The 26,220-nt window shown below is 47.2% G+C and overlaps 1 protein-coding gene across 1 annotated transcript in view; it reads left to right on the top strand.

Annotated features, from left to right (window-relative positions):
• Nucleotides 1-23,421, top strand: part of Ephb1 (EPH receptor B1) — a 442,640-nt gene extending 419,219 nt beyond the window's left edge. The window contains exons 13-16 of the mRNA XM_051140120.1: nt 8,434-8,583; nt 17,003-17,196; nt 18,798-18,953; nt 22,884-23,421. Coding sequence (XP_050996077.1) covers nt 8,434-8,583; nt 17,003-17,196; nt 18,798-18,953; nt 22,884-22,992 — 609 coding nt within the window. The 3' untranslated portion in view covers nt 22,993-23,421. The remainder of the gene's footprint in view (nt 1-8,433; nt 8,584-17,002; nt 17,197-18,797; nt 18,954-22,883) is intronic.
• The last annotated feature ends 2,799 nt before the right edge of the window (nt 23,422-26,220 follow it).

Raw genomic sequence — 26,220 nt, 5'->3', positions numbered from 1 at the left:
ATGGCAGGGCGGAAGCAGGTCTCCCTCTGCGATCCCATGCTTCCTCTAGTGTAGTGGTTCTCAGCCTTCTTAAAGTTGAGACCCTTTAATACAGTTCCTCATGTTGTGGTGACCCCCGGACATAAAATTATTTTGTTGCTACTTCCTAGCTGTGACTTGGCCACTGTGATAAATTATAATATAAGTAACTGAGATGTAGGCTATGCGATATGGGACACTATCCCCAGCAAGTTTGAGAACAATTGATTTAGAGGCAGAGGCACCTCTTCTGCTCATTTTCAGAAGCCACCATGCCAGTGGTGTGGCCATAAGAGGAGCACTCCTGTGACAGGCAGCAGAAAGAGCCGGTGCCCTTCATGCACAGAAGTAGAAATGTCATAGAATGGGAGGGGTGACAGGTGCAACGGGGGAATCATGGGTACGTAGGTAGAAGGATGGAGGCAAGAGCTGTCAAGGAGTTGTAGGCCAAGTTGTGAACAAATTGAGATGTAGCAACTGGACCATCTGGAGATGGGGCAGGCCGCGGGGGTGGTGTGTGTGTGCTGTGGTTGCTTAGCGTGGCTGGGGCTGAGAAGGAAGGCAGGAAACCAACACGGTAGATGAGCTGCAGGAGAAAGCTCAGTGCTTGCAGGGTCCTGGGAAGCAGCGGATGAGGCAGTGGCTGTGGCCTGAGAGGGGAAGAGTGACATCCAGGTGAACTTTGAGTCTCTTTTCAACCTTACTTATTCCCTGCTCTCTGCTCCCTGCTTCTCCATGCCCACCTGTCATCTAGAGGCCCTAGAGGCTCATGGTCCCCGACCTCTAAATAAGGGCATTTTGTTTCCATAGCAAGGAAGTCCAGACCTGTTCACTAGACCCCTGATGGACGCTGAATCCCTCCCTGGGCATCAGTAAGCAGTCTGTCTAAAAGGCAAAAAGCACAGAGAATATAGCTCCATTTCATCCAGTTGACCCAACTGCTCTCTCCAAGATGGCTCTTCAGAAGCACTGAGAGCAGGGACCAGCTTTGGGGTGCCATGCAAGAGGGAACCTGCCTGCACTTTCCCTACTGAGTCTGCCATACTGCTGGCATCCCTGGTCAGTGCCTTCTTCAGAGCAGAAGCCAGGTCACCTCCTTCTGCTCTACTGGTCCAGGCTAGCAGCAAGGTTGCCACCTGTGACCTTGCCAAATGAATGAAGGCAGCTTGGCAAGCATTTGCCCCTCATCTCTCCCTTCTTTCTTACAATTGTCAACGCGAGAAGCTCTGAGTGACTGAACATAATAATGACGGAGCAGCAGGGCCTGTTTTGGGTGTGGGTAGTAAAAGCCAGCTGTTTTCTTGTCACTGTAGCACAGAGAAACAACTTCTGTTTCATCTGTTTGGTTCAGAACTGGGATTTTTTTTTTCCCCAGTAGGAAACGTCACCAAGTGGCCTTTCTGTTCTTCACACATGAAATACACACTATCACCCGCATATTTTTAGTTAATTTATGTCCAAATAGGCCTTTCTCTAGCTGCCGGGAAATGATGTTTGGGCTGCAATTACCTTTTGCAGCATCTTGCAGAAGGGTTTTCGCGGCGCACGCAAAGCTCAGGGGAGAGGCAGCCAGGAGCCCACCGACTGTAAATCTTTTCATTTGTAGTTATTCAAATCACATATTTTATTACTTGCACGAAATACCTTGTGTCATTCATTCTGTGGGTGCAGCTAATGCTTCGAGAACAGCTTTGAAAAGCATTCTGTTTAGAAACAATTTCATCAGCAGTCACCAAGGCTGGGTGTCTTTTTTTTCTGGGCTGTCTTTTCTCCCAGCCCTCTCCTGAGCTGCTTGTGTGCGATCACCCCCTCAGAAGCCCACCTGTCCCACAGCCAACCCACCCCTCACGGAGTCCTTCTTCTCTGTTGCATCTTAATCCGCAGCAAGGGAGTAAACTGCAGGGTCTCTAAGAAGAGCCCAGCTGGCTTCTGGGCTGCAGCAGGACCAGATGAACTCTTTCCTGGTGGCCTAGGGAGCATTTCTTTGTTACATAGGCTCTGTTGCAATTCACCAGTCGAGAGGAGCCTTTTCCACTGGCTGTTAGCATCTGGGAGGACACAAAGGTAGATAACCCTTTAAGAAGAAACTTCCTGTCCTTGACTTATTCTGGTCTTATCAAGGAAAAAAAAAATCACTTTACTTATCAGTTTGGGGAAAATGGGTCAGTGTGTTTGCCAGCACCATGAAAGCCAGCCACTCATTCCGAGATACTCTTCTCAGTTAGCACTTAGAGTCGCTTCAGACCTGTTGGTCCAAAGTAGCAGACAGTAACTGAGGAACAGAAGGGGTGTGTGTATCCCATAGATGTGCTCTGAAGACAGGGCCCATCTGCTCCCAAACTTGTCTACACAGGGCTGCACAGACATGCTTTCATGGGTGGCTGCCACATCTAGGCTGGTCAACTGCAGTCAGGATGGTGACTGCCCCAAGGGATGAGTCCAATCTGCCCACCCCAGAGTGACTCTTGGCATACAAGGCAAATTTGCCTTTTGTTCCTTTTTCAGCATTTTAAGATCTTGAGAGATGTAGTGCAGTATTGACAAATACTTGCCATGCGTACGCAGCCACCTGCTAACTCACCCACTCCAGACACTGCACACCAAGGCCAACACCTGTTTCTGTGGTCTCAGGGACAACTCATGTCTGCATATTTGAACCACCTACTACTGATTCTAATCTAATTCAGATTCCTATTAAACCTACCAATCTGTAGACATCACTCCCAGAAAATCTACATAATAAGTGAGAGAGAACCTGGGACAGTTAGACAATGAAGACTTCCCCTGAGTGATTACAGTGGGCTGACAAGCTTGAGCACTATTGGCCTGGGCCACCTGCACTGGCCTTGTATTCAGTATTGGTTATATCTAGTGTGGTTGTCTTAGCTGAAGTTGCCACGTATGTCTTAGGACTCTGCTGCCCTCCAGGGTGTGGAGTGTGGCTGCGATCTGATAAACAGCACTGGATAAATATTACTGGGGCCCAATATTAATTAAGAGGCTTTGGTATGAGGTATCAGTAGTACCCCTCAACCCCAAGTCCTACCACTCTCTAATAGCAGTATCTTGTGTTTGTCACCTAAGAGCTCAGAGCAGTGATTTTGAATAGCTGCTTCACACTGTTGTGTGTAGTCTGTGCATTAGCTTCCTGCAGCTGCTAGAAGAAAATAATCCAACATTGTTTATTATTATTATTATTATTATTATTATTATTATTATTGTTGTTGTTGTTGTTGTTGTTGTTGTTGTTGTTATTCTGTCATATATTATGTCCCAACTGCAGCTTCCCCTCCCTCCCCTTACCCCAGCCTCTCCTCCCTCCCTCCCTCCCTTCTCCTCCAAACCCACCCCTCTTCTGCCTCCCCTTAGAAAAGAGCAGGCTTCCCAGAAACACCAACCAAACATGATGGAACAAGCTACAATAAGACGAGTTCATACCATTACATCAAGGCTGTATGAGGCTACCCAGTAGGAAGAAAAGGGTCCCACAAGTAGGCAGAGGAGTCAAGGAAGCCCCACTCCCACTGTTAGGATTCCCACAAGAATATTACACTACTCAGCCATAACATATATGTAGAGGGCCTAGGTCAGATCCCTATAGGATCTCGGATCTCAATGAGTTCCCATGAATCCTAGTCAATTGATTCTGTTGGCCATAATCTGGCTTTAAATAACAGACATACAGTTTCTCAATTCTGAGGCTGGAAGTCAGGGGTTCCTGTTTAGTTAGGGCCATGCTTTATCCAAAGGCCACAGAGAGGAGTATCTTCTGTGTCTCATCACTAGTAGCCACCTGTCCCTTACATGACATAGTTTGTAGTTATACCATGTGTATCTCTGCCTCCATCTTGACAGGGGTAGTCACCCTTTCATGCTGCTATATCTGAACATGACCTTCTTATAAAGAAGCCAGCGTTACATTTAGGGCAAGTCCCAAGGCAGGATGGCCTCTTCTTAACTTGATTACATCCTCCAGGATCCTAATGTCACAAGGTCAGGTTAGAAGATGGACATATGTTCTTGTGGGTGACATAGTCCAACTCATAACTCTTCGTAGATCCTTGGGCAATGATACCAATAACGTGCTTCATGGATTGTATGCCTGGCCCATTAAAATTCCAACATATATTCTGTGTTATCAACCTCTTGAGCAGTGGGCTTATGAAATTCAGATACATTGTGTGACACTCTTAGTCATAAACCTATCACTTCCAAAGCTTTAAGAATGACCTGCGCCATAATTCCATTTTTTGTGTGTGATAAGTTTATGGTCACCATGCTCAATATCCATAAGTACCTGAATGTCTGCTTAATCCTACAGAGACTTTGTTTCACAGAATACAGTGGAGAGAGGCATCATGACCTGACTGTGCTGGTCACATGGAAGCCTCTCTAAAAACGAGTCCTCAGTGTGTGGGGAGGGGGAAGTCCTGAGACCATTGGCTTAGGAAACTTTCTTGTAGTGTGGATTAGAGGACAAAGGATGCGTGTTTCACCCATCCTCTCTGTGACAAGACAATGTACTGATTGGGTGGCTTCAGAGATCAGCTTCTCTTCCCTAACCCTGAGTCTCATCCCTGCTATGACTCTAGTGCCCTGCTGGAGAGAGAGTGAGTACTGCATGGAGGCCTGCTCTGCAGGACCTGGTTGGAGGAAGTTGGTCATTGGAAGTTGTTTCTTTCTTGCCTTGGCCCCTTCTCGTGTGCTTCTTTCTCTGTTCCCTGCCTGCCATGATGTGAGCTGTTCAGCTCAGCTTCTCCCCACCGTGATGGATTAGCCCCTGTGAAACTATGAACCAGAATAAACAGTTCCTCTGGGAACTTGTTTCTGTCAGGTATTGGTAACAGCAAAGACAAACAGGATTAATATGTCATTGCCTGCAGAGCGCAGATCTGCACCCACTGCATCCCTAGGGGAAGTGATTCAGGGTGCTGTGCAAAGCCTGGTCCAGAGGCAAGGGTCTCTTTCTCCAGTCTTTCTCTGCCCACAAGGATGCTGATTGCTTCCTACTGAACCCACCCATTCTTCAGCACACCCAGAATTCTTCTGTGTTATCTAACACCCAACAGAGCAAGTTACTGTTTCTTTGCACCCCTTCTTAATTCCTGCATTGCAAAGTAAAGACCATTACAACACTTTGCAGATATGTGGGTGGATTGGCCTTAACGTCTGGTCCAGATTTCCTCTTCTAGCAGTAAGACCTTCCTCACCTTTGGACACCTCACCTGCTGAAGTGATTCCTTTTCTTCCTTCCCCTCATGGGGCTGGTCAGCATCCTCTAGCCTAATAGATTTTCTGTCATGTAATTGAAGATGAGTTAAGTAATCATAACCATCACTGTAATTACCATTGGACATTGCAAGGCAACGTTGCCTGTGTGGCGCTGAAAAAGAAGCAGAAGGGAAATTGAAAATCCTTGCCAGGGAAGGCATCCACCCCATGCTCCTGTTTCCCTTCTTTCTGCACCAGAGGTCAGTGTACCCCTGGCTTTTCAACCAAGGAGAAGAGCAGGCCATGAACAAGCTGTCACGTCTTTGTCCAGGGTGGCTCTTCTGGAAGGCCCAGCCACCTGCTGAGATGGAGGGAGCGGCAGTGACAGACCAAGCTTCATGTTCAGTGAGGCCCAACAGTGCAAGGTGGCAGGAGGGCTCGAGGCTCCCCATCAGTGGGCCTGGCACTGCCACTTTACATGCAAGAGGGAGCAGTGCAACAGCTGTCACTGACGGCCACTGGGGTCTGCTCCAGACTTGGCAGAGGAGGATACTTCCAGACTTCCAAACCGTCTCTTTGAAATTCAGAACTACACTTTCATCCCTCGCCCCTCCCCAACAAACACACACACACAAGATAACCAAGCCCCAAGTTCCTTTCGCTTATGGACTTTCTCTACCTAGTCTTCTCTGTCTCCCAGTCTCTCTCTCTCTCTCTCTCTCTCTCTCTCTCTCTCTCTCTCTCTCTCTCTCTCTCTCTCTCTCTCTCTCTCTCTCACACACACACACACACACACACATGTTTACTCCTACCTCACTTAACTCACGTGTTGTCTACATTGGGTTTTGAGGCAGCATCTGTTATTGTCCTAGAGCTCCCCCAAGTAAGCTAGGCTGGCCAACCATGAGCCTCAGGGATATGTCTGTGTCCAGCAATGGGATTGCAAGTGCAGGCCAGTACATCTCGCGTTCTTTATATTGGTTCTAAGAATCAAACTCAGGTTCTCATGGTTGCTAGGTGAGCACTTTACTGACTGAACTATCTCCTTGGCCCAAACACAAGTATTTTGAAAAAGCAAAACCCCTTTGTCTTTGAAAGAGTTGGGGCTATCTCAAGATGTTACTAGTTCATCAGATGACTTTCTTACCTCTCTTCCCAGCCATGGGTACCATATTGCTAAAGCCAGTAAATGAATTCATGTTCTGGGGGATGGTGAGGACAGAGCATCCCTTGCCAGGTAGCTGAAACCTGTCTGCCAGGCATTTGTCATGTTTCTGGCATTTGGCTGAGGACATCTCCCACCACAAAAGCCTGCCAGAATCCCCAGGGGAAATCAGGACTGTCTTCAAGGCAGAAAGTTGGACATGTGCCGGGGGAGGTCCAGGCCAGGTGGCCTTTATTTTGTGCAGCCCTAGAGAGGAAGCCAGATACAAATGCACTTTGCTGTTTACTGTTGCTTCTCCCCCATCCTGTAGATTAACCATTTATAGACTTTTAAGACATTTCTGCTAAGCTCCGCTATAGATGTCGGTGATTTGAGTAGATTACAAGAGTGCTCAATATAAAAGTTAGCCTCCTACAGCCCAAGCATGCGTCACGGGAGGAAAGAAGGTGGAGTCTATGGCTCCTTCATGCAGCCTCCATTGCTGGTTCCCTTAGTCTCAGGGATTATAGGGTGATCCACTGTCCGGGCACAGAGCAATACTGTGTTGGTATTTGGCATGATGAGTAGAAAATGAGGATTGCATGTGTCCTAAGGAGTGTTGTGTTTGGGTGGCAGTTTTGACATAGATCACATTAACACACAAAGTCAGTGTAGGTGTGGGTGCAGGGAAAGCCAAACTGCCTTACTATCTATCCCACCATTACCACCTTCTTTTTCCTTCTGAGGAATCAGTGGCCTTGGTCTGGCTTTCGCTTCTGCAGCAAGTCTGTCTGCAGACACTGTGCTCTCTAGAGCCCAGCACAATGGAAACGGTAATTAACACCCAGGCAATGTGCCATCAGATCACTAGGAATAGTAGCCACTTACTACACGTGATGACCAGACTGTACAGGTGCTCATGACCGGGATCCCAGAGTGGTTGGCTACTTGCTCTGGTCACACAGATAGAAAAAGTCAGCACTGGTGTCCAAAGTGGTTGTCTCCAGGTTGCAGAACCTCCCCTACTGCTAACCTCCATCTGTGCCCTCCTCATTTTCCAATGGTGTTCACTCCATTTTGAGTTTCTGTTTTCTTGTCTGCCTCCCCATTACCCCGTGCACCTTGACAGCTGTTGTACCCTCTCTGGGTGGCTCTTTTCTGAGCCCCCAGATCATCCTCTAACAGGGTCCAGCAGAAGCAGGTGCCATTTGTTCATTCATTGACTAAGCAATGGCAAAGATAGATGTCAGCTCTTAGGTTAGCAGTGCTGGCCAGGTTGCTAAGGGCAAGCTAAGGGACAAACAGAGAACTGAGTTCGACACATCAAACATGGCTCTTAGGACACAAAGGAGGAAAAAAAGCCCCACATATCATCCCATTGGAAGCAGGGTCTCGAATCTCCCAAACCCCGACTTCTTCTGCCAGGCAGCTGGAGTGAACAGCACATAAACAGGCCAAGGGCTCCCCACACCCAGTACAACCCATGCAGGAAGCAGGACAAGGACGTGGAGCTAGGAAACCCTTTCCTCAGAGACAGAGCACAATATGAGCAGGGTCAGAGGTGCAGTTGGTGTGCCTTGTCAGTGGGAGGGTCCTCTGAGAGCGTGCCCCTTCGCTCCTGTGGTTTCATTGCATTTCCTCTTGATCCAGATCCGTGGGGTTTACATTGATGAAGGACAGTGACAATCATAACTTGCATCTCTGGTAGCCAATCCGGTGTGGTTCTAGTGAGCTTAGAATGGTGGTGTCCTCTCTCCTCACCACCTTACCAGACCTGATGGTAGAGTCAAGGCAGGGTATCTGGGTGGGATACAGAAGTCTCGTCACTGTCATCCCCTTCATGTGTGGAAATGTCCACGAGGCTTGTACTGGCCTTGCTGGTTCACTGTAGCTCCTCTAAGCAGACCCCCCCCTCAATGTTTCTTGCTTGTGGGTCAAGGAGTTTCTTGGCTGTCTTGGCTTACAAGCTGGGGCAGTACAGGGTATGGTGTGGAATAAGATGTGTGCCTGTTTCCTTTTACTTTTTTGAACCAACTTGGTTTGGTTTCTCCTCCTTCTAGGGAGGGAAGATCCCCGTGAGATGGACAGCTCCAGAAGCCATCGCCTACCGCAAGTTTACGTCAGCCAGCGATGTCTGGAGCTACGGGATTGTCATGTGGGAAGTCATGTCATTCGGAGAGAGACCCTACTGGGATATGTCCAACCAAGATGTAAGTACCAGCTACATCTAACTGCCATTAATACCCATGCAAGTATACCTCATGCCATGAATGCCAAGAAGCTCATAACCCTGAACTAAAATTCAGTCAAGGATGCAGAGACATTTGCATGGAAGCCTGAAGTGACCCGAGAGCCCTGCATGGACTGGAGCAAGGCCACCAAGCACAAAGTCTATAAAGGCAGCAGGCTTTTTCTGAATAGCCGTGAGCCATGACTAGACCAGACCGAAACTAAGCAAGAAATTCTGCAGCGTACGTGAGAAAGTCGTATCACACTCTCCACTCAACTGTGGAGAATATTCTGACCATTGGCTAGATCTGGGAAGGGGTTTAAAGTTTACCTCCTGTATTGTGCTTGGCTGGTGCCTTAGTTTGAGCGGGACCCCTGGGCCCAAATCTGCCTATTATATTGTTCTACTTACAGATTTCTAGGACCCTCTGGATCCTTTTATTTTGCTGTTCTCCCATGCGTCTCTCATTTAGAGTCCCAATAGGATGCCTTCCCCTCTGTCCCAGTTTCCTGGTAAGTGAAGGCTTTTGTGGGACATGCCCCTTGGGCTAGTATGCAGATATAAGTGAGTATATACCATTTGAGTCTTTCTGCTTCTGGGTTAGCTCACTCATTATGATCATTTCTAGCTCAATCCATTTATCCACAAATTTCGGGAATTCCTTGTTTTTAATAGCTGAATAGTATTCCATAGTGTATATGTACCACAGTTTCTTTATCCACTCTTCTACTGAGGGACACTTAGGCTGTTTCCATGTTCTGGCTATTATGAATAAGGCTGCTATGAACATGGTTGAGCAAAGTTTCTTGTTGTGTGCTGGAGCATCTTCTGGGTATATTCCAAGGAGTGGAATAGCTGGGTCTTGAGGAAGCCCTATTCCCATTTTTCTGAGATAGCACCAGATAGATTTCCAAAGTGGCTGTACTAGTTTGCATTCCCACCAGCAATGAAGGAGTGTTCCTCTCTCTCCACATCCTCGCCAGCATGTGGTGTCGCTAGAGTGTGATACGACTTTCTCACGTACTCTGGTGCCTCACATTTGACCATGTCCCCTGGAGGGGGAGACCTGGTGGCACTCAGAGGAAGGACAGCAAGTAGCCAAGAAGAGACTTGATACCCTATGAGAATATATAGGGGGACGTAATCCCCCTCAGGAACAGTCATAGGGGAGGGGAATAATGGGAAAATGGGGGGGGGAGGAATGGGAGGATACAAGGGATGGGATAAACATTGAGATGTAACAAGAATAAATTAATAAAAAAAATGAAAAAAAAAATTCTGCAGCAATTCCTAGCCAATGTGTCCTGTTTCCCTATCACACATGTGATGAGGATCAGAGGGAGGGCTTAGTCTGAAAGTCTCGGCCTGAGTCCTCATCCTGCTCTGTTTATGACAGCTGTGTGTGTGGCTCCAAGCAAGTTAGTTTCCAGCATATTGCCATTGGCTTAAGAGGAAGTATAAGGCCCTTCGCCCTTGAGAACTGAATCTTGGTGAGCCTGTGCCAATATCAGCAAATGACACCAGGAAAGCTTTCCAAAGGTGGCCAACTTCAGGTGGGCTGCAGGAGTAGGGCCCTGTCTATAGGGTAGGTGGGGGTAGGTCATCCACCTCCCTCTCCGCTGCCCTCCATGGATGGACAGGGTGAAAGTGAGAAGGAAGAAGTGATAAAAGATGCTATGTGTAGAGGCAATTTTGGAGATGTTCTTTTCTGGGTGGGAAGTTGGCTTCATAGTAAAGAGCGGTAAAAGCTTTGAGATGATTGGGTCTGGCAAGATGCTAATCAAAAGTCTTGCCTGGATTTTAATACCACCTTTAGCCTGGGCTATTAGCCTGGACCACGCCTCTTTTGTATTTCAAATGCCCACTTTGCTGTTGGTTGCTCAGAGGCTTGTGATCACCAAAACTTGCATACATACGTCTCCTGCTTCCTCTTTCCACTTTCATGGGGACAGCTCTTATTCCAGGGTTCTTAGCCAGAAGAGACAGGGCTGCCCCTGACCCCCTGCCCCCATAGATCCATTTCATTTAGCTCCTACAGTCACCCTGTAAACAGATGCATGCCTGGGTGGCCTCCGAGGCACTCCTCAGGCTGTGGAAACTGCCCTCAGCTAGGCTCCATGGATTTTCTCAGAAGCCTGAGAAAGGTGGTAGTTCACCAGCAAAACCGTAAAAAGAGGATCTGGGTTGGTTGTAGAACAATACTCAGTGCTGGTGTGTGCAGGGTGCTCCAGTTCAGAGCCGATGATGAAACCACTGCATCCTTAACCAGGTCCTGGTGCCAACCACGTGGCATGCGGGACCTCTATTATCTGTGATTAGCCACACCTCGCTTCTGCTCCTGTAGTGTGTCCAATCAGTAAGTGATAGAGCTGACAGTAACTATGCTGCTTTTATAAAATCGGCTGCACACAGCTTCCATCTATACTGTCTCAGTGAGGAATGCTAGCCAGAAAATGCAGACCCATCTTGTCCCCACCCAGAGACCTTAATCTGATGAAGAACAATTCTGCTTGCAAAGAATTGGTTACAAAACAGACAGGCGGGATTTGACACTTAAGATACTCTCAGGCATTGCTTTTACCTGTGCTGAAAACAAATAGAAAGTCTGACACTGGGTTTCAAGAATCCCCAAATCATCCATTCCACACAGTCATCTTGTGCTAATGGTGACTAAGCATTACACTTGCTGATTGTATTCTTGAGGGGTTTTAGTCCAGTGGCATGTACTGAGGGTTTGGGGAACACAGGGGGAGGGAGGAGACTTCCGGATACTTGATGTTTGGGTAGACACACGGAGGAAATGTGGACGTCTGCAATAGAGTTCATAATTCTCATTTTTGTTGCATTTTTCCAAAGCAAAGTAACTAAGCCTTGTCCCAAGTGCAATTCTGCTCCTAATGGGAACAGGAGATGACATCATGGTCCTTCAGAAAGCCCCTGGGACCTGGTCTGGGAGAGAGAAAGGAGGGGCTCAGCGGCTGGGCTCTAGTCACACTCATCAGAAAGCATGGAGGTGGTGGCGGTGAAGGATTTTACAGATGACAATTGAAAAGGCTTTAAGGAAGAGAATTGCAGAGGCAAGTCGGAGTGCTGGTAATTGGGCTTCTGGAGCCCGGGAAGGTCTTTGAACATGTACAGAGAGTTTGTCAGCCAGAGAGAGCAACTTGGAACTTCTGCCGCTTGGATCTGATTGACAGAGATAATGAGAGTGGCAGTGTCTGTGGAGAGGAGCTGCGGCTCCATAGAAACATCAGAGCCCAGCTTAACCCACTCTGCCCTGGCTCCTCCACTGCTCTGCGTTCCTCCACTGCACACTCCCCAGTTCAGGGTCGAGTAGGTACCACCCGCCTCCAGCTCACTAATAGGAAAATCGGGACAGCCCAAGAACTCAAGCCAGACTTTGAAGGGGGGGACTTTGCTCACTTTCCACAGATGCTACAGTCACTTTATAGAATGTCTGAAAACACTTGGGATTTTCCACAGGCTCCTGGGTCCCACCTAACCACACACTCATTATCTCTGAGCTCATGTGAACACAGGGAGTCCCTCTCTTAGTTCAACGTTTTGGCTCAGCCCTAGGATATTTACTGATACTAGATTTTTAGGGCATTCAAAAAAGTTATAGCAGACCATGCAGTGAGCTCAGGTTAAGTAGCCTAGATGGCTTCTCATACCCACCCCAACACCTCTCTCTTCCTTCCCCCCTAGAAATGTCTCTGATCATCCTCTAATATCCACTCTTTTTGTTTGTTTCTTTCATTTTGTTTGAGGCAGGGTTTCTCTGTGTAGCCCTTCCTATCCCAGAACTGGGATAGGCTCTGTAGACCAGACTGGCCTTGAACTCCACTGTCCTTAATTTTCATAAACCTCACCCTTCTATGAACCAAGGCAGGGACCTAGAATTCCTCCCTATTGATCTTCACTCCTGCTAGGCAGGATACCTAGGCCCTGGCCCTTGGCCAAGTCTGCGCATACAGTCCAAATGTGGTCAGCGATCTGGATCACAGTCAGCTATGTTGACTAAGACGGCTTCTCCATACCCCTCCTCCCTCCTCTCCACATCTGCAAGTGAGGCAGGTGTGACAGCGAATGATCTCAAAGTCCTAACAGGGGTCTAACGTTGTCTTTGATTTAATGACATTTTAACAACAACCAGGAGTTACGTGCACTCCAAATATTTAGAAACACTCTAGCTCCTTCAGAAGAGACTAAAAACCTCCCAAGTGAAATCATGTCAAAGGTAAGGGCCAGCAGGTATGTGCTGCCCAGGCACCAGTGGAGAACCATAGCATTTTTCTTTGAAGTTGAGAGTTGGGTTGGTCAGCTTGCCACTTCTATAACAAAGTACCTGACAGAAACTATTTTAAAGGAGAAAAGGGTTGTGTTTTTTTGGGTTTTGCTACTTTTTGGTTTTAGATATGTCATTCACAGTTGGCTGACTTCATGGCTTTTGGAGCTGTGTGAGATGGTGAGATATATGGCAGAGGAAAATGTTTGTCAGCTAGCAGAGTGAGGAAGCAAAGAGAAAAGAGCAAAGAAGACAGGTTGCCAATACCCCATTTGAAGGCACTCTTCTGTGATGTACTCTTTCTTGAGCTAGGTCACACTTCCTGAAGGTTATGCCACCTCTTTCTAGCACCATAGGCTACTGAATAGGCCTTGAACATGTGGCTCCCGTAGACATATCAAAATCCTAAGAAGAGTGTTAAGGTTTGCATGTGAAACGCCCTTCATAGGTTCATGTGTTTTCACACTGGATTTCCAGCTGGTGGCACTGTATTTTGAGAGTGGGGAACCTATAAGAGCTGAGGTCTAGCAAGAGGAAATCGCTATAGGCAACCACCCTTCTGACCCCAGCTCTCTGCTTCCTGGATGGCGCCATGTGACAGGTAATAGCTGATCCTGTCCTCCGCCACAGTGGGCCCTAACTCTATGAGCCTGTGAGACAAAATACTTCCTTCCTGTGTCAAGTTGCTTCCATCCACTCTTAGCCATGAGAAATGTAGCTAGTACCAAGGATAAAGACTTTAAAAGCATCAGTGTGTGGGTATCAGCTTGGGCAGTAGCAACAGGTCATGTAGAAGAAACAGCTGATGGAGTCAAGTCCCTCCCACTTTGTAAACATGAGTATGGGAAAAGAGCGCCCTTGGTTGTCTTCCATAGGTAAAGTTTAAGACATGGGATATGGTCCCAAAATGTCTCCACTGTGTGCTTGATAATTTCAAATGCTACCTTACCTTCCTGGACTTACCAAACGGCCAGGAGCAACTCCCTACCTGCTGAGAAGCTGTCCATTAGAAACGAGGTTGTGGTGACGAGGACTTTTCTGTCAGTCATCTATGCAGATCTCAGCCTGCATCCCTCACTGTAGTCTTTCAAGCAACCCACTGTGCACTTTCTAGTCAGCCCTAGATTTCATAGATAAAACGAAGTAGAATTTGCACCCAGGAGCCCCTGGCCCACACCTCCAACCCTATGTAGTACTGTCACCAGTGCAGCCACCTTGTTCTGGCCTGACCTTTGTGAGGAGCAGGCGCTAGTGACATTTCGATATCGTCTGCAAAAGAAGGTTAGTATGCCGAACAAATGGGGGAAATGCCAAAACAAACACCAGGGCAGTTATTGACACAGTTACATTGCTGCGGTCTAAAGCTCGTGGGCAGAGGGTTTGGCACTTACGTGGGTCCCCACCTCTTCATGCCCTGTCTGGAGTGCTCGAGTCCCCCGTGCAGCACAGTGCAGTGCTCCTGCAGTAGTGCTCCTCAGCACTCCTCCTCTGAGACAGGGAGGGGTGTTGACTTGCTTGTGGGGAAAATTCATTAGCACAATAGTGCCAGAAGTTTAAGGGGGACACTAATGCTGTCTGCTGCCTTGCACAGAGGACTCTGAAGTCCCCAAACCCTATGACACTGGGGAGCTGGACTATAGGCCCTCCTGCTGGCCTTCCCAAGTTGGCCTTAAGTGACTCAGAGAAAACTCCTTTGAGCACTCAATGGACAAACTTGTCTGCACAATAAATGGAGATTCCACTCCCCACAGTCTGGCTGCTTAGAAAGAACTAGAAAAGGGGCATATGGCAATGAGGCAGGTTAGTGGGAAAATGCCCACTCACTGGTTCGCATGGACCCTTACTGTAGCTCCATCCTGTTTCAGCCATGACTAGCTCATAGGCTCCAGCAGAGTCCTGTGGCTTCTAGGATTAGATTACAGCGGCCACCCTTCTGACACCTTGAAGCCAGCTCTCATGCATGTTTTAGCTGCAGCCTATCACTCACCATATGTCTCAGGCAGCACATTACTTCCTTGCTTCTTTCTCCATTTCCTCATGGGGGAAATGGGGCCATAATATCCTCCAAAGAGGGTGGAAGGGGATTTGACTGACAGCAGTCTGGAGGACATAGAAATTAGTCAGTGCAGTACTCTCTTCCAAGCAATGTTCCCAGCCACACATCATTTTATATAGCAGCAATGCTAAGGTAAAGCGTATGCTCATTTTCACAAAACTAAATGGAAAAAAATAATACACTGATTACCTCTAATAACCTCAGGTAATACTATCTCATGCTGTATGTACCATCCATACAAACTACAAAAATATAAGCTGATTGAGAATGTTCACTTTTTGACCAACTTACAAGGTCAGAAAGAAAAGCATAATCAGTTGAAATTAATCCAATTTTGTATTTTTTTAATGAAAGTAAAAATACCAGAAAATCACTGAACTTCACATTTCCTTTGTTGTTTAAGGTGCTTCACCTGTTTAATACAAAATCAATGCACAATTATTACAAACAATAAGATACAAACAAGCAAGAATTAAAACGTAAAGAGCATCCATGTTCCTCCCTGCCTACAGGTGACTGTAGTTTAGCCCACAGTGCATCTCAGACCGAGGTCCCCGTGAGTGTGCAGTTATTGGGCTCTGTTTGGTTATGTTTTTATGAAAGCAAGACTATGCTGTACAGTTGCACATCCCACCTTTTTGCCCCCTGGTGTAGTGTGTGCACTTATTTCCAATCACTTTAATGGCTACGTCACTTCACAGGCTGGGTAGGTTCCAGCTTTCCGCTGCCTGGCGAGTGTGCCTTTATGCAACCATATGCTTCGAACTCGGGTCATTCATGATTTCTTTTTTTCTAATACAAAAAGTGCAGAGCAGAATACAACTGATTCACATGGGTTGAGAAATAAGAAGTACAGCATGAAAATACACACACATCTCAAAACTGAGCCGCTGAAAGGTCCCAGAATATTCACAAGGTCCCTTTTCAGCACAGCTAGAGAAAACTACCTGCCCTGGCTCACAGGTTTTCACTCACTTCACGCGCTCACCTGGTTTGGCGGGTTGTTGTCACTACATGGAAGAGTTTGTTTACCTTGACCTCCAGTCCCTTGGGTGTTGCCTCTCACAAGGCTTAGGGAAGCCTCACGCAGGAAGCATCTGAGGGGTCCAGGCATGGAGTGGGACCTGCAGTGGTGATTCATCTCCTCCATGCCCTTTCCCTCCGGATTGAGAGAATGAAGCTGTCTCTGGCTTTTGGAGCACCCTTTATAAATAACCAGGCTTCCACCTAACATCTGTCACTGCTGGGTACCACCTGCTTTCAGGAAGCACAATCTGAGCCCCATGCCCTGTTTCCTTTGTTTTGTAGACAGAGTCTTCTTAAATAGCCCAGGCTAACCCAGAACTCAGAATTCCCCCTACTGCAGCTAAAAAGTGCTGGATTTACAAAAGTGTAAATGTTTAGTTCTGATGGTGTGTGTGTGTGTTCGCGCATGGCAGTGTTGATGCCCTCAGAGGCCAGAAACATTGGATCTCTCTAGAGTTGCAGGTCTGGAGTTACAGGCCATTACGAGCTGCACAGTGTGGGTGCTGGGTGCAGTATACACTCTTTACCACCAAGCTCCACATTTGCACTCCCAAAATCTATTTAGATTTTTTATTTGTATTTGTATATGTTTGTCTGATTGTCCTTATGTGCACCCTGGGCAGAACGTACCTGAAAAGTCTAGAGGAGGGGATCAGATCCCATCGGACTGGGGTAAAAGTGGTGATGAGTTACCTGATGTGGGAACTAAACCTGGGTCTTCTGCAAGACCGTCAAGTGAGCAATCTCTCCAGCCTGCTGACCCTCTCATTCTTAAACAAGCATTTCCAGAGACCCGGTTGCATCAGGCCCTGCACCAAGTGCAGGAGACACAAAAGGACAGGATCTGAGCCTTACTTCCTATGTAGGGAAACCAAGATCACAGGAAATCATATGGTAGGAAACGTGTGGTGACCAATGAGTGCATCTGTGTCAACCTGGCTGGAGGACACTCCATGTTTGGGGCTACTTTTCTAATGACTACTTGGTAAGACATTTCCTGGTCACATGGATCCTTTTGTGCCATTACAGGTCATCAATGCTATTGAGCAGGACTACCGGCTGCCCCCTCCTATGGACTGCCCAGCTGCCCTGCACCAGCTCATGCTGGACTGTTGGCAGAAGGACCGCAATAGCCGGCCCCGGTTTGCAGAGATCGTCAACACACTGGACAAGATGATCCGGAACCCAGCTAGTCTCAAGACTGTGGCAACCATCACCGCTGTGTGAGTCTAGCAGAGTAGAGGAATGCCTCCATTCGGTTGTTCTCATGGCTAGGGCCAGGGCTGGTAGCCTTTGTTCTGTCTAGAGCAAAGTTGGAGTCAGTACCGACTGTCTACTAGTGGATGTTAGTGGATGACAAGCCCAAATTTTTGCCTTCCTTTTATCCTTCCTCCCTCTAAGATGTATTGTGGACAGACAGATATTCAGAGGCCTTGTCAGGTTTCTACCATCTTCTGGCAGACAGTGAACTCAGCACTGGGCTCTGTATTAGTGAACCGCATCTTCTGTGATTGGTGATGCTCTGTTTCTAAATAGCCCTTCCTAGGAGGCACTTGTTTGTTAACTACACAGGTCATCTAGGCCAGGGTAGCTGTAGGCCTGGAGTTTTGGCCAACAGTCAGATAGGTAAAGGCTCAGATTGCTGTGAGACAAAGAAATCTAAAGGAGATTCATTTTATATGAATGGACACACAAAAGAGCTGTCAGCTATGATGCCTGTTGTGATCCACTTAGGTATTTTTTGCATTAACTCACTTGCTGCTTTCTGTTCTAGACCAAAATGTAGCAGGCGGCTACAGGCCTGCTCTGCACCCAGGGCTTGTGCTGTACAACAAGCAGGGTATAGTCCTTGCCACTGTGGAGTTTAAAATAATTTAGGAACAGCTGACATTAATCAGATGATCATTAAAAAAAAAAAAAAAAAAAACTTAAATTGAGGTTAATGGCTGATGTGGCAGAGTCCTGTAGAGCACCCAGAACGCATGCCTCCAGTTGCAGTAGAGAGGTAGCCGGTGACGCTGTTGCAGCTGAGACATGGAGGACCAGACTAGATGCATTGACTAAGATGGCCATGAAGATGGGGGCGAAGGGCAAGTGCTCAGACTGTGAGGAGAATGGGAAGCTCAGGGCTGGCCAGTTGCTAAGCAGGCAAAAAACAAGGCCCCTCAGCATCCCCAGGGTGTATTAGGCATCATCTTGATTTTTTTTAAAACACTGGGCATCTATTGAAGGGGTTGGCGTGTATTAGGTTCAAGGAGAGAGCTTTGGGTGCGATCATTTCTGCTCTTTGAAAAACACATGTGGCTGCAGCATGGACCTTGGAGAGGAGAAGTCAAGAATGGCCAAAGAAAAGGGTGTCTTAAGGAGGGTAATGGCTGTGCAAAGATACAGGAAGGAAGCTCTTGTGACCTAGAGGGAAACTGCGTGTGACGCTGGAGTGACATCAAGATGGCTGGTTCAGTCACCCGCGTGTATACTACCTTGAGTCTGCTAGGAGGGCAGTCTTTGCTGGACTGTTCCACTCCAGGCTTCTCAAATAGCAGGAAAAAGAAAACTGTTGCCAGCAGATTTGGCAAGGTTCTGTGAACTGTACATGTCCTTCACAGGACCACATCTTTGCAGGGGGAGTCACCTAGCTTTCCATTGATAAAAGAGTCCCTGGTTCCCCTTCCCTTCAACTCCACACCATACCAATCAGTTTGTGTTGTTGACTGACCTGTGACAATACCCAGAAACAAAGCCTGGCCTCTCAGCTTTGGAGGCGGTGCCAGGAGCGCCACCTCTCCGCACCCATGGGGTCACCTGTTCCTTTCTGTCTTGTCAGGCCTTCCCAACCCCTGCTTGACCGCTCTATCCCAGACTTCACGGCCTTTACCACCGTGGATGACTGGCTGAGTGCCATCAAAATGGTCCAGTACAGGGACAGCTTCCTCACTGCTGGCTTCACCTCCCTCCAGCTGGTCACCCAGATGACATCAGAGTAAGTGATGCGACTGTCCCTTGTCCAGACCAGAGCAAGGTGTTCAGTCCCCTTCCCTGCTACTGGTGATGATATGGGGGAGGGTCAAAGCTCCTACCCTGTATAGAGCCAGTTTTGTGGAGGCTGCACTTCCAGATGAAGGTGGGAGATGGAGGGCCACTGAGAGTGCTGGATGAGAGCTCTTCATGGTCATAACCATATATGATTTGTCTAATCATCAAGCCTCTCCCCCATTTAAGTTTGTAAACTCATCTTGTCAAAAGGAAGCTTCCAGATGGAGGAACACAGCAGCCAGCACTTCAGAGAACGTCACAGGCAGGGTACTGCACTGATTCAGCAACTGCTGAGCTGTGTGGGGCGTCGTCCTCACACTTGGACAGCCCTTGTAAATACACACTCGTTTCCATCCCCCAAGCATTATTTACCAGTCTGCTGCTCCTGCAGGAGTGCCCGAGAAATACACAAAATAAGATTATTCAAATAAGACAAGAGTGAGGCAGGTTCCTGAAGATCCATGTGGTCCCTCATTTTCCCCAGCATGTTCTGAGCGGCACCCGTTGTGGGAAATGTTAATAGGTTCTCCTTGGAAAAAAAGGTCCTGTGGTCAAATAAATTTGGGAAATACTGCACACTTTATCACCCTGTGGAGATTCACTGCACATATTAGCATTATAAAGGCCATGAGAAATCCTGAAATAAAGAATCCCATTTCAAATTATTAAATACCATAGCACCACAGTTTGAGGGACAGGCTTTTATAGAACTGCAGTTTGGGAAATATTTATCTAGTTCCAATTTTCCTATTCAGCAGATTCTGAACGTGAGGGAGGCAAGATCAGACACAAAGTTGCTTTTCTGGCCTCTGGTTCAGTTTGCATCTTCCTGTCCCCCTCCCCCTCCTCTCCCAGGGCCGAAAGGGGCCCCAGCCTTTGCTGCTCACAGGAGTCTGGGGAACTTTAAGAAGCTCAGAAGTATTAGCCTGAAGATGAGTATCTGCCAGGAGAGTGCTTGCCTAAATGCACAAAGCCAGGGCTCAACCCCCAGCATTGTGTAAATTGGATGGGGTGCATGTCTGTAATCCAAGCACTTGGGAGGTTGGGAGGTGGAAACAGGTCCATCAAAAACAAGGTTATTTTCAATTACTATATCAAGTTCAAGAACAGCCGGGGCTACAAAAGACCAAAGTACAGATGCCACCCACAGGCTTCTGATTAATTGCTCTGTGGTGAGACCAGGGCTTAGGGGATTTCAATGTCTCCCAGGTGATTCTGATGCGTGACAAAGGTTAGGAAACACAGGAAGGGCCAGGCTCAGATTTTGCTTTTGCCTTCTGTGCTCTAAGAAGTTCAAGTAATTGAATCCAGGAAATCAACTTACTTACACACATACACACACACACACACACACACACACACACACACACACACACACACACACACACACACACACACACACACACATCTGTGGCAGAGGACCCATCATCAGTCCAGCAGGCAGCTGACAAATGTTAACTGATTGCCTCTCAATTAGAATCCACTAACTAGCAGTGTGTATTTTATAAAGGTCCGTTTCCTGGTGATCCCTAAAATTAAAAAAGGACAGCCCTACACAGTTTGAATTCTTGCCAGTGCAATAGCATAAAACTAAAAGAAACAAAGTTTAAAAGAACCAGCTCCCCACTTGGGTGGCAGAGGCAGGCGGATCGCTGTGAGTTCGAGGCCAGCCTGGTCTACAAAGTGAGTCCAGAACAGCCAAGGCTACCCAGAGAGACCCTGTCTTGAAAAACAAACAACAACAACAACAAAAACAAAAACAAAAAAAGAACCAGCTCCCCACCCCCATCCTGCAGAGCCTAGAGGGACACCCCTAGGTGACCAGAGAGCCTAAGTACATGTGTATGGACTCAGGGACACTCTAGTTTGTCCACTCTCATCTGCCTGATTTTTTTTTTTACATGTTTCTCCTCCCTGCCCCCCCCCCTCTCCTGTAACTGAATGAGCCAAATAAAGCTGTTCCTTCGGTCTGAAAAAAGTCGAAGCAAAAGGAACAAGGAGGAGATTAAAAGGAAAAGTCAAACTGAAAATTAAGGGATTTAGTTCAAAGTAAAATACAGCCACACAGAACTGGAGCGATTTAGTTTGTTTCTTGAGAGAAGAAAGATGGGAGGGGGAAAAGAAAAAAGAAAATGAGCAACTTGATAAAATAGATGGCGGGCAATTTGTGAACTCAAAATTCAAGCAGGCTTCCCCGAAGTATTTGCTATAAAAGACGTGGGCAATTTGCCTATCTCAAGCAGCTGTAGCTTTGGAGAGGTTGACTCCCGCTAAAGTGGGGCACCAGGGTGTGGGGGAGGTGTGAAGGCCAAGGCATTGGTGATACAGACCCAGCCTGGGGGTCCACAAGGGTTTGTGGTGTACAAAGTGCCTGCCTGAGCTAGTGCTGGGAGCATGGAAGAAATAAGCAGGACCATTGAAGAGTTTGAAAGGAGCCCCGTTAGGGAGGCTGAGAACCAGGTACTCTTGTATTTTAATTCCACTTTCCTCACTGCTTACCTGCTGTGTGATATTCATTCAGCGCATTACTTCTTTGAATGACACTTGTCTTGTTGAAAATGCACATATAAGAATAGTGCCCTTGCCAATGATTTGTAGAGAGACAAATGGAATAGCATGCGCTAAAAAGCATGCGTTTGGTCCATCGCCTGCCTGTAGAAAACCCGGTTGCTGTTAAACTTACTATCTGCCAGTCTGCAGGATCCTCTCAATGATTAAGATGTGCATCTCTGCAGGTTCAGATAGGATAGTGTATAGCCCGTAGAATGCACTTGTGCAGTACTCTGTGCTGTTATCAGCTAAGGAAAGATGCATGGGTCTCCTTGAAGCCAAACTTAAGCCATGACCTTGCTCAAATTCATTCTTATAGCTCACAGATGAAGCTGATCCGAACTTCTATCCCAGGCATCGTCTTTGGGTTCCTACTTGGGCAGATATTTTAAAGTTATTTTAAGATCGCCCTTCTTAAAAAAATGCATGGCATTAAAATTCAAACAGAGTCAGAGATTGGAAGCTCAGGGAGAAACATCAGAAGACCAGTCAAGCCCCACAGCTTTTCAGTCTCAGTGGGTGTTCACTAATTTAGGCAGAAAGCGCCACAGAATAACCAAAGCCTTGTAGAGTATGCACTCAGAGAGTCAGACACACAGGAGAGGAAAATTTCAGTCCACCCGAACGAGGGTCATAGCCACTACAAAGGGGCTGCCTCTGGATCCCTGGGTGAGGAATAAGGCTTAGCTCATGCAGATTGTAGGATGCAAGAGAGGGGAGAGCCATACATGGGGAACTTGAGCCTGAGCAGGATAATAGTATAACTGGGTGCTGGGGAGATAGCTCAGATGACTAAAGTGCTTTCTGTGTGAGTATGAGGGCCCGAGTTTTATCTCCAGATCATTGTAAAGGAAGTTGGGTGAGGTGGCATTCACTTGTAATTCTAGAACTGGCGAGGTGAAGACAGAGAGCCTTAGGCTTGCTGGCCAACCAGACTGTCATAATTGGCATGGCCCAGATCAGTGAGAGACTATGTCACAAAAACATACAAAAAAACCCAAGGTGGATAATGACTAAGGAGTAAAACTCAAGGCTGACCTCTGGCCTCCCTATATACATGCATATATGTGTACACACACACACACACACACACACACACACACACACACACACACACACAAGACTCACACGCATTCAAACATATACAAAGTTAAATTATGTAGTCACATTCCTGCTAAATACTTGGGCTAATTTAACTTAAGATTCCCGGAGTTTAGGTGCATTTTCTGCCTACTCTACTATTTTCAGTTGTGTGCCTTTGGTGATGAGTTGGGGCTGTGAAAAGCTGCACTAACTCACACATTGACTTCTTTTTTTTCCCTTTTAGAGACCTCCTGAGAATAGGGGTCACCTTGGCAGGCCACCAGAAGAAGATTCTGAGCAGCATCCATTCAATGAGGGCCCAAATGAGTCAGTCACCATCGGTAATGGCATGAGAGCTCTTGTGTTCATAGGGGAGGAGAGGAAGGAAAAGGACCAGGGTCAAAGGGGAACCAGAGGTTAACCACTGTGGAATGTGCCAGAAAGATCAGCTTCTCGGCTGGGAAACAGCTTTCCATCTGTGAAGAATGAACTGGACCTGTTGCTCATGGGCAACCGTCGTTTCTCGGCAACAGAAGCACGTAGATGCCGTGGGAAACCAAACGCGTAATAATAAAGATAGAGAGGTGATGTTTAATGGAAGCAAAGCCGGAACCATATGCATTGGGAACCGAGGTGAACTCAGTTCCCATCCAAGGGGGACTGGGAGTTACCTACCTGTCTGCAGGAAGAAGGGAAGGAGGTGGAGGGAAAAGTCAGAAGCCTCGGGCTGTTCCATCTTCTCCCTCACCAATGACATTCTTTTCTTTTCTCCTTTCGTACTCCTCCCTGAAAGTCCCTCCTCCCTCCCTCGCGTTCATTTCCCTTTGCTCATGACTCGTGTAGGGAAGTTTTCTTCAAATAAAACCCAGCTCCTGAGTCTCCAGATGTCGTTCTGTCAGTTGCCAAAGGACTTTGCTGACCACTACTGCATGGGGATCCAACCAATTCAATTAATGTCTTCATATTGAAGAAGAGATGTACCTTCAATTGAAAACCTTGTTTTTCTTTTGTTTGCATTTTCTGCAAAAAGGAAAAAAAAAAAAAAAGAAACCACAAATTGGAAAAAAAATAATAGAAAAACCTGTTTCCGTGTGCAAGCGCACACGTCTGTGTGTCTGCGTTATAAAACGACTGTGCTTGTTCGTGACAGATGCAAACAAGAAAAAAGAATTGGGGGAGTTTTTGGCCCTGGGAGGTCTCAAGGGGCTGGAATATGCTGTTGGCCTGGCTTTCTGCTTGGCTCTCTGGCTTCTTGGCTCAATGGGATGAGAAAAGAGGGAGGGAACTCAAATGAAAGAAAAAAAAATTTTTAAAGTCTCTGAAGTGTTTGCAAATTAAGAAAGGAAACAGGTGAGTGGTTTGAGTTGGATGCAGAGTGGGCCGTTCTGAAATGATGCTGACTGAAGAGTTATCCTTGATAAGATCTGAAGAAAAGGAGAGAGGGAAAGGATTTCTGGAGAATGTTCTTCCACAACCCGGGAACCAGCGATTTTAGAGGCGGCAAGGAAGAGCGCTCTCTTGCCTGGCCCATGGACTGGCTGAAGCCGTGTGGCGTCAAGAGATGTTTCTGTTGTGTCCGTGTTTCTCTTTCCATTCCTTCTTGTACCTCGATGTCCATTGTTTGATTCACTTTTGTAAATTCCACCTAACATTGAAATATTTTTAATTTCTCCTTCTACCTTAATCTCCTGGCTAATTTTATCTGTCTAATTAAAAAGAGCAAAAGCATGTCTGGGTTTACGTAAGATGTCGTCAGAGTGTGTCCCTGGGTCCTGGTCTTAGCTCATGCACTGTCCCAAGAAGCTTATGCCCACGCGTTAGAATTCTTGCTGTTGTGTCTGCAAACACACAGCTAGATGGATTTGAGGACTTAGCAGGAACCTTGGTTCCAAACTTAATACATAATTTAGGGCAGCGAGAGCCTTTCCCTCTAGGCCTGGGCGACTGATTTGGGAGTATCCTGGTTTCATTTCGTTTGCTGTGATAAAATATCATGGCACAAAGCAGCCCGAGGGAGAAAAGGTTTCTTTGAATCACACTTCCAGGTGGTAGTCTGTTATTATAAACAAGTCAAAGCATCGGGAGCTGAGAGCTCCGAGTCACATCCCACGCACAGTGGAGCGCAGAGAGAGACAGAGAATGAATGATGCACTCCTGTCCTCGTTTGTGCTCAGCAACTTTTCTACTCTAAACAGTGCAGCATCCAAAGGCAGGGATTGGTGCTGCCCACAGTGGGCTGGGCCTTCCCACATCCATTGACTTAATCAAGACAATTCCCCTTAGACACACCCACAAACCTGATGTAGGTCAAACCTTTGGAGACTCTCATCCCTGGAGACGCTAAGTTGTTCCAAGTTCGTGATTAAAATAACTGTCACAGGGGAGCTCTGACCTTGAGTTACCAGCCCAGGACTGAGCTCACAGGAAGCATGATGATGCAGATACAACCCCAGGTGAGCTTACCTCGAAGCGTGACTATAAAGCTGACCCCCCGAAGGATGGGAGAAGCCAGGGAGAGAGGGGGAGAGAGAGAGAGAGAGAGAGAGAGAGAGAGAGAGAGAGAGAGAGAGAGAGAGAGAGAGAGAGAGAGAGAGAGAGAAAGACCCTCCAGGAAATTCTCATGTGGTCTGCACAGGGCTCCAGTTCACCCAGGAGTGTAGAAGACAGCATCTCCCCTGCTTAGTTGATTACCCTCAAAGACCTTTGTCTCTGAGTGTCTTCCAAGTCTAAGCCATATGACCAATCTATTGTCAGTTTCTCCAGGAACGAGTTTTTTAGGCAGTGTTTCTTACCTGAAGACTACTCTCTACCACTACCAATGCCAACCTACCTTCTTGCTGAAGTTCATGCCAAGCCCTTCAGTTTGGTGTTACCATGAAGTTCCCAGAAAGGACAGAGAAAACAGAAAGCAGACGGATCAGCAGAGCCCAGGCAGGGGACACGGTTCTCAGCGACACTGGGACACAGGTGTGAACAAGCTCTCAATAACTTCAGGCCTCTCCTGCAGGACACATAGCTGGTCAGAGCTGCCCAGCTTCACCCCTAGACCAACAGAGAGCAAGACATAGGAAGGGGACAAATGGGTGTCACTAGCAAGCAGCCAAGACAGGCATTTTTTGCATGCTTTACATATCTGAGTTCTTTTCCTCAGTATGAGCATCTTTGTTCCTGCCTTGTTCCCACTTTCAGACTCAGGATCTCAGGGACAAAGGCCTTTCCTAGGTCACACAATGGAGTCAGCATGTAACTTGGGCATTTGACTCCTGCTCCTCAGCATTGCCCCAGTGGGATGTTATACCAAAGTGTGACTTGATGGCACCTGGGGGGTGGGTTGTAAACACAAGTCACAGAGCCGCCCACTTTTGGTTTTCTGATTTGGTAGTCTTGAATGGAAACCTAGAACTGGAACATCTTACAAGTGGTGGTGCTGCTGCTGCTGTTGCTGCTGTTGGCCCCAGGTACCACACTGTGGAGACCTCCGCACTACATTAGCCTTCCTCATGGAGAATTCATGGGGTTCCATGTGAAGATGATGGCTCAGGAAATGATAGCTGCTGGGGTTCTTGAGGTTCCCTGAGAAA

The sequence above is a fragment of the Acomys russatus genome, chromosome 32, assembly GCF_903995435.1.
Source record: "Acomys russatus chromosome 32, mAcoRus1.1, whole genome shotgun sequence".
Classification (NCBI taxonomy): Eukaryota; Metazoa; Chordata; class Mammalia; order Rodentia; family Muridae; genus Acomys; species Acomys russatus.
This window is presented reverse-complemented; position numbering and strand designations above follow the sequence as displayed.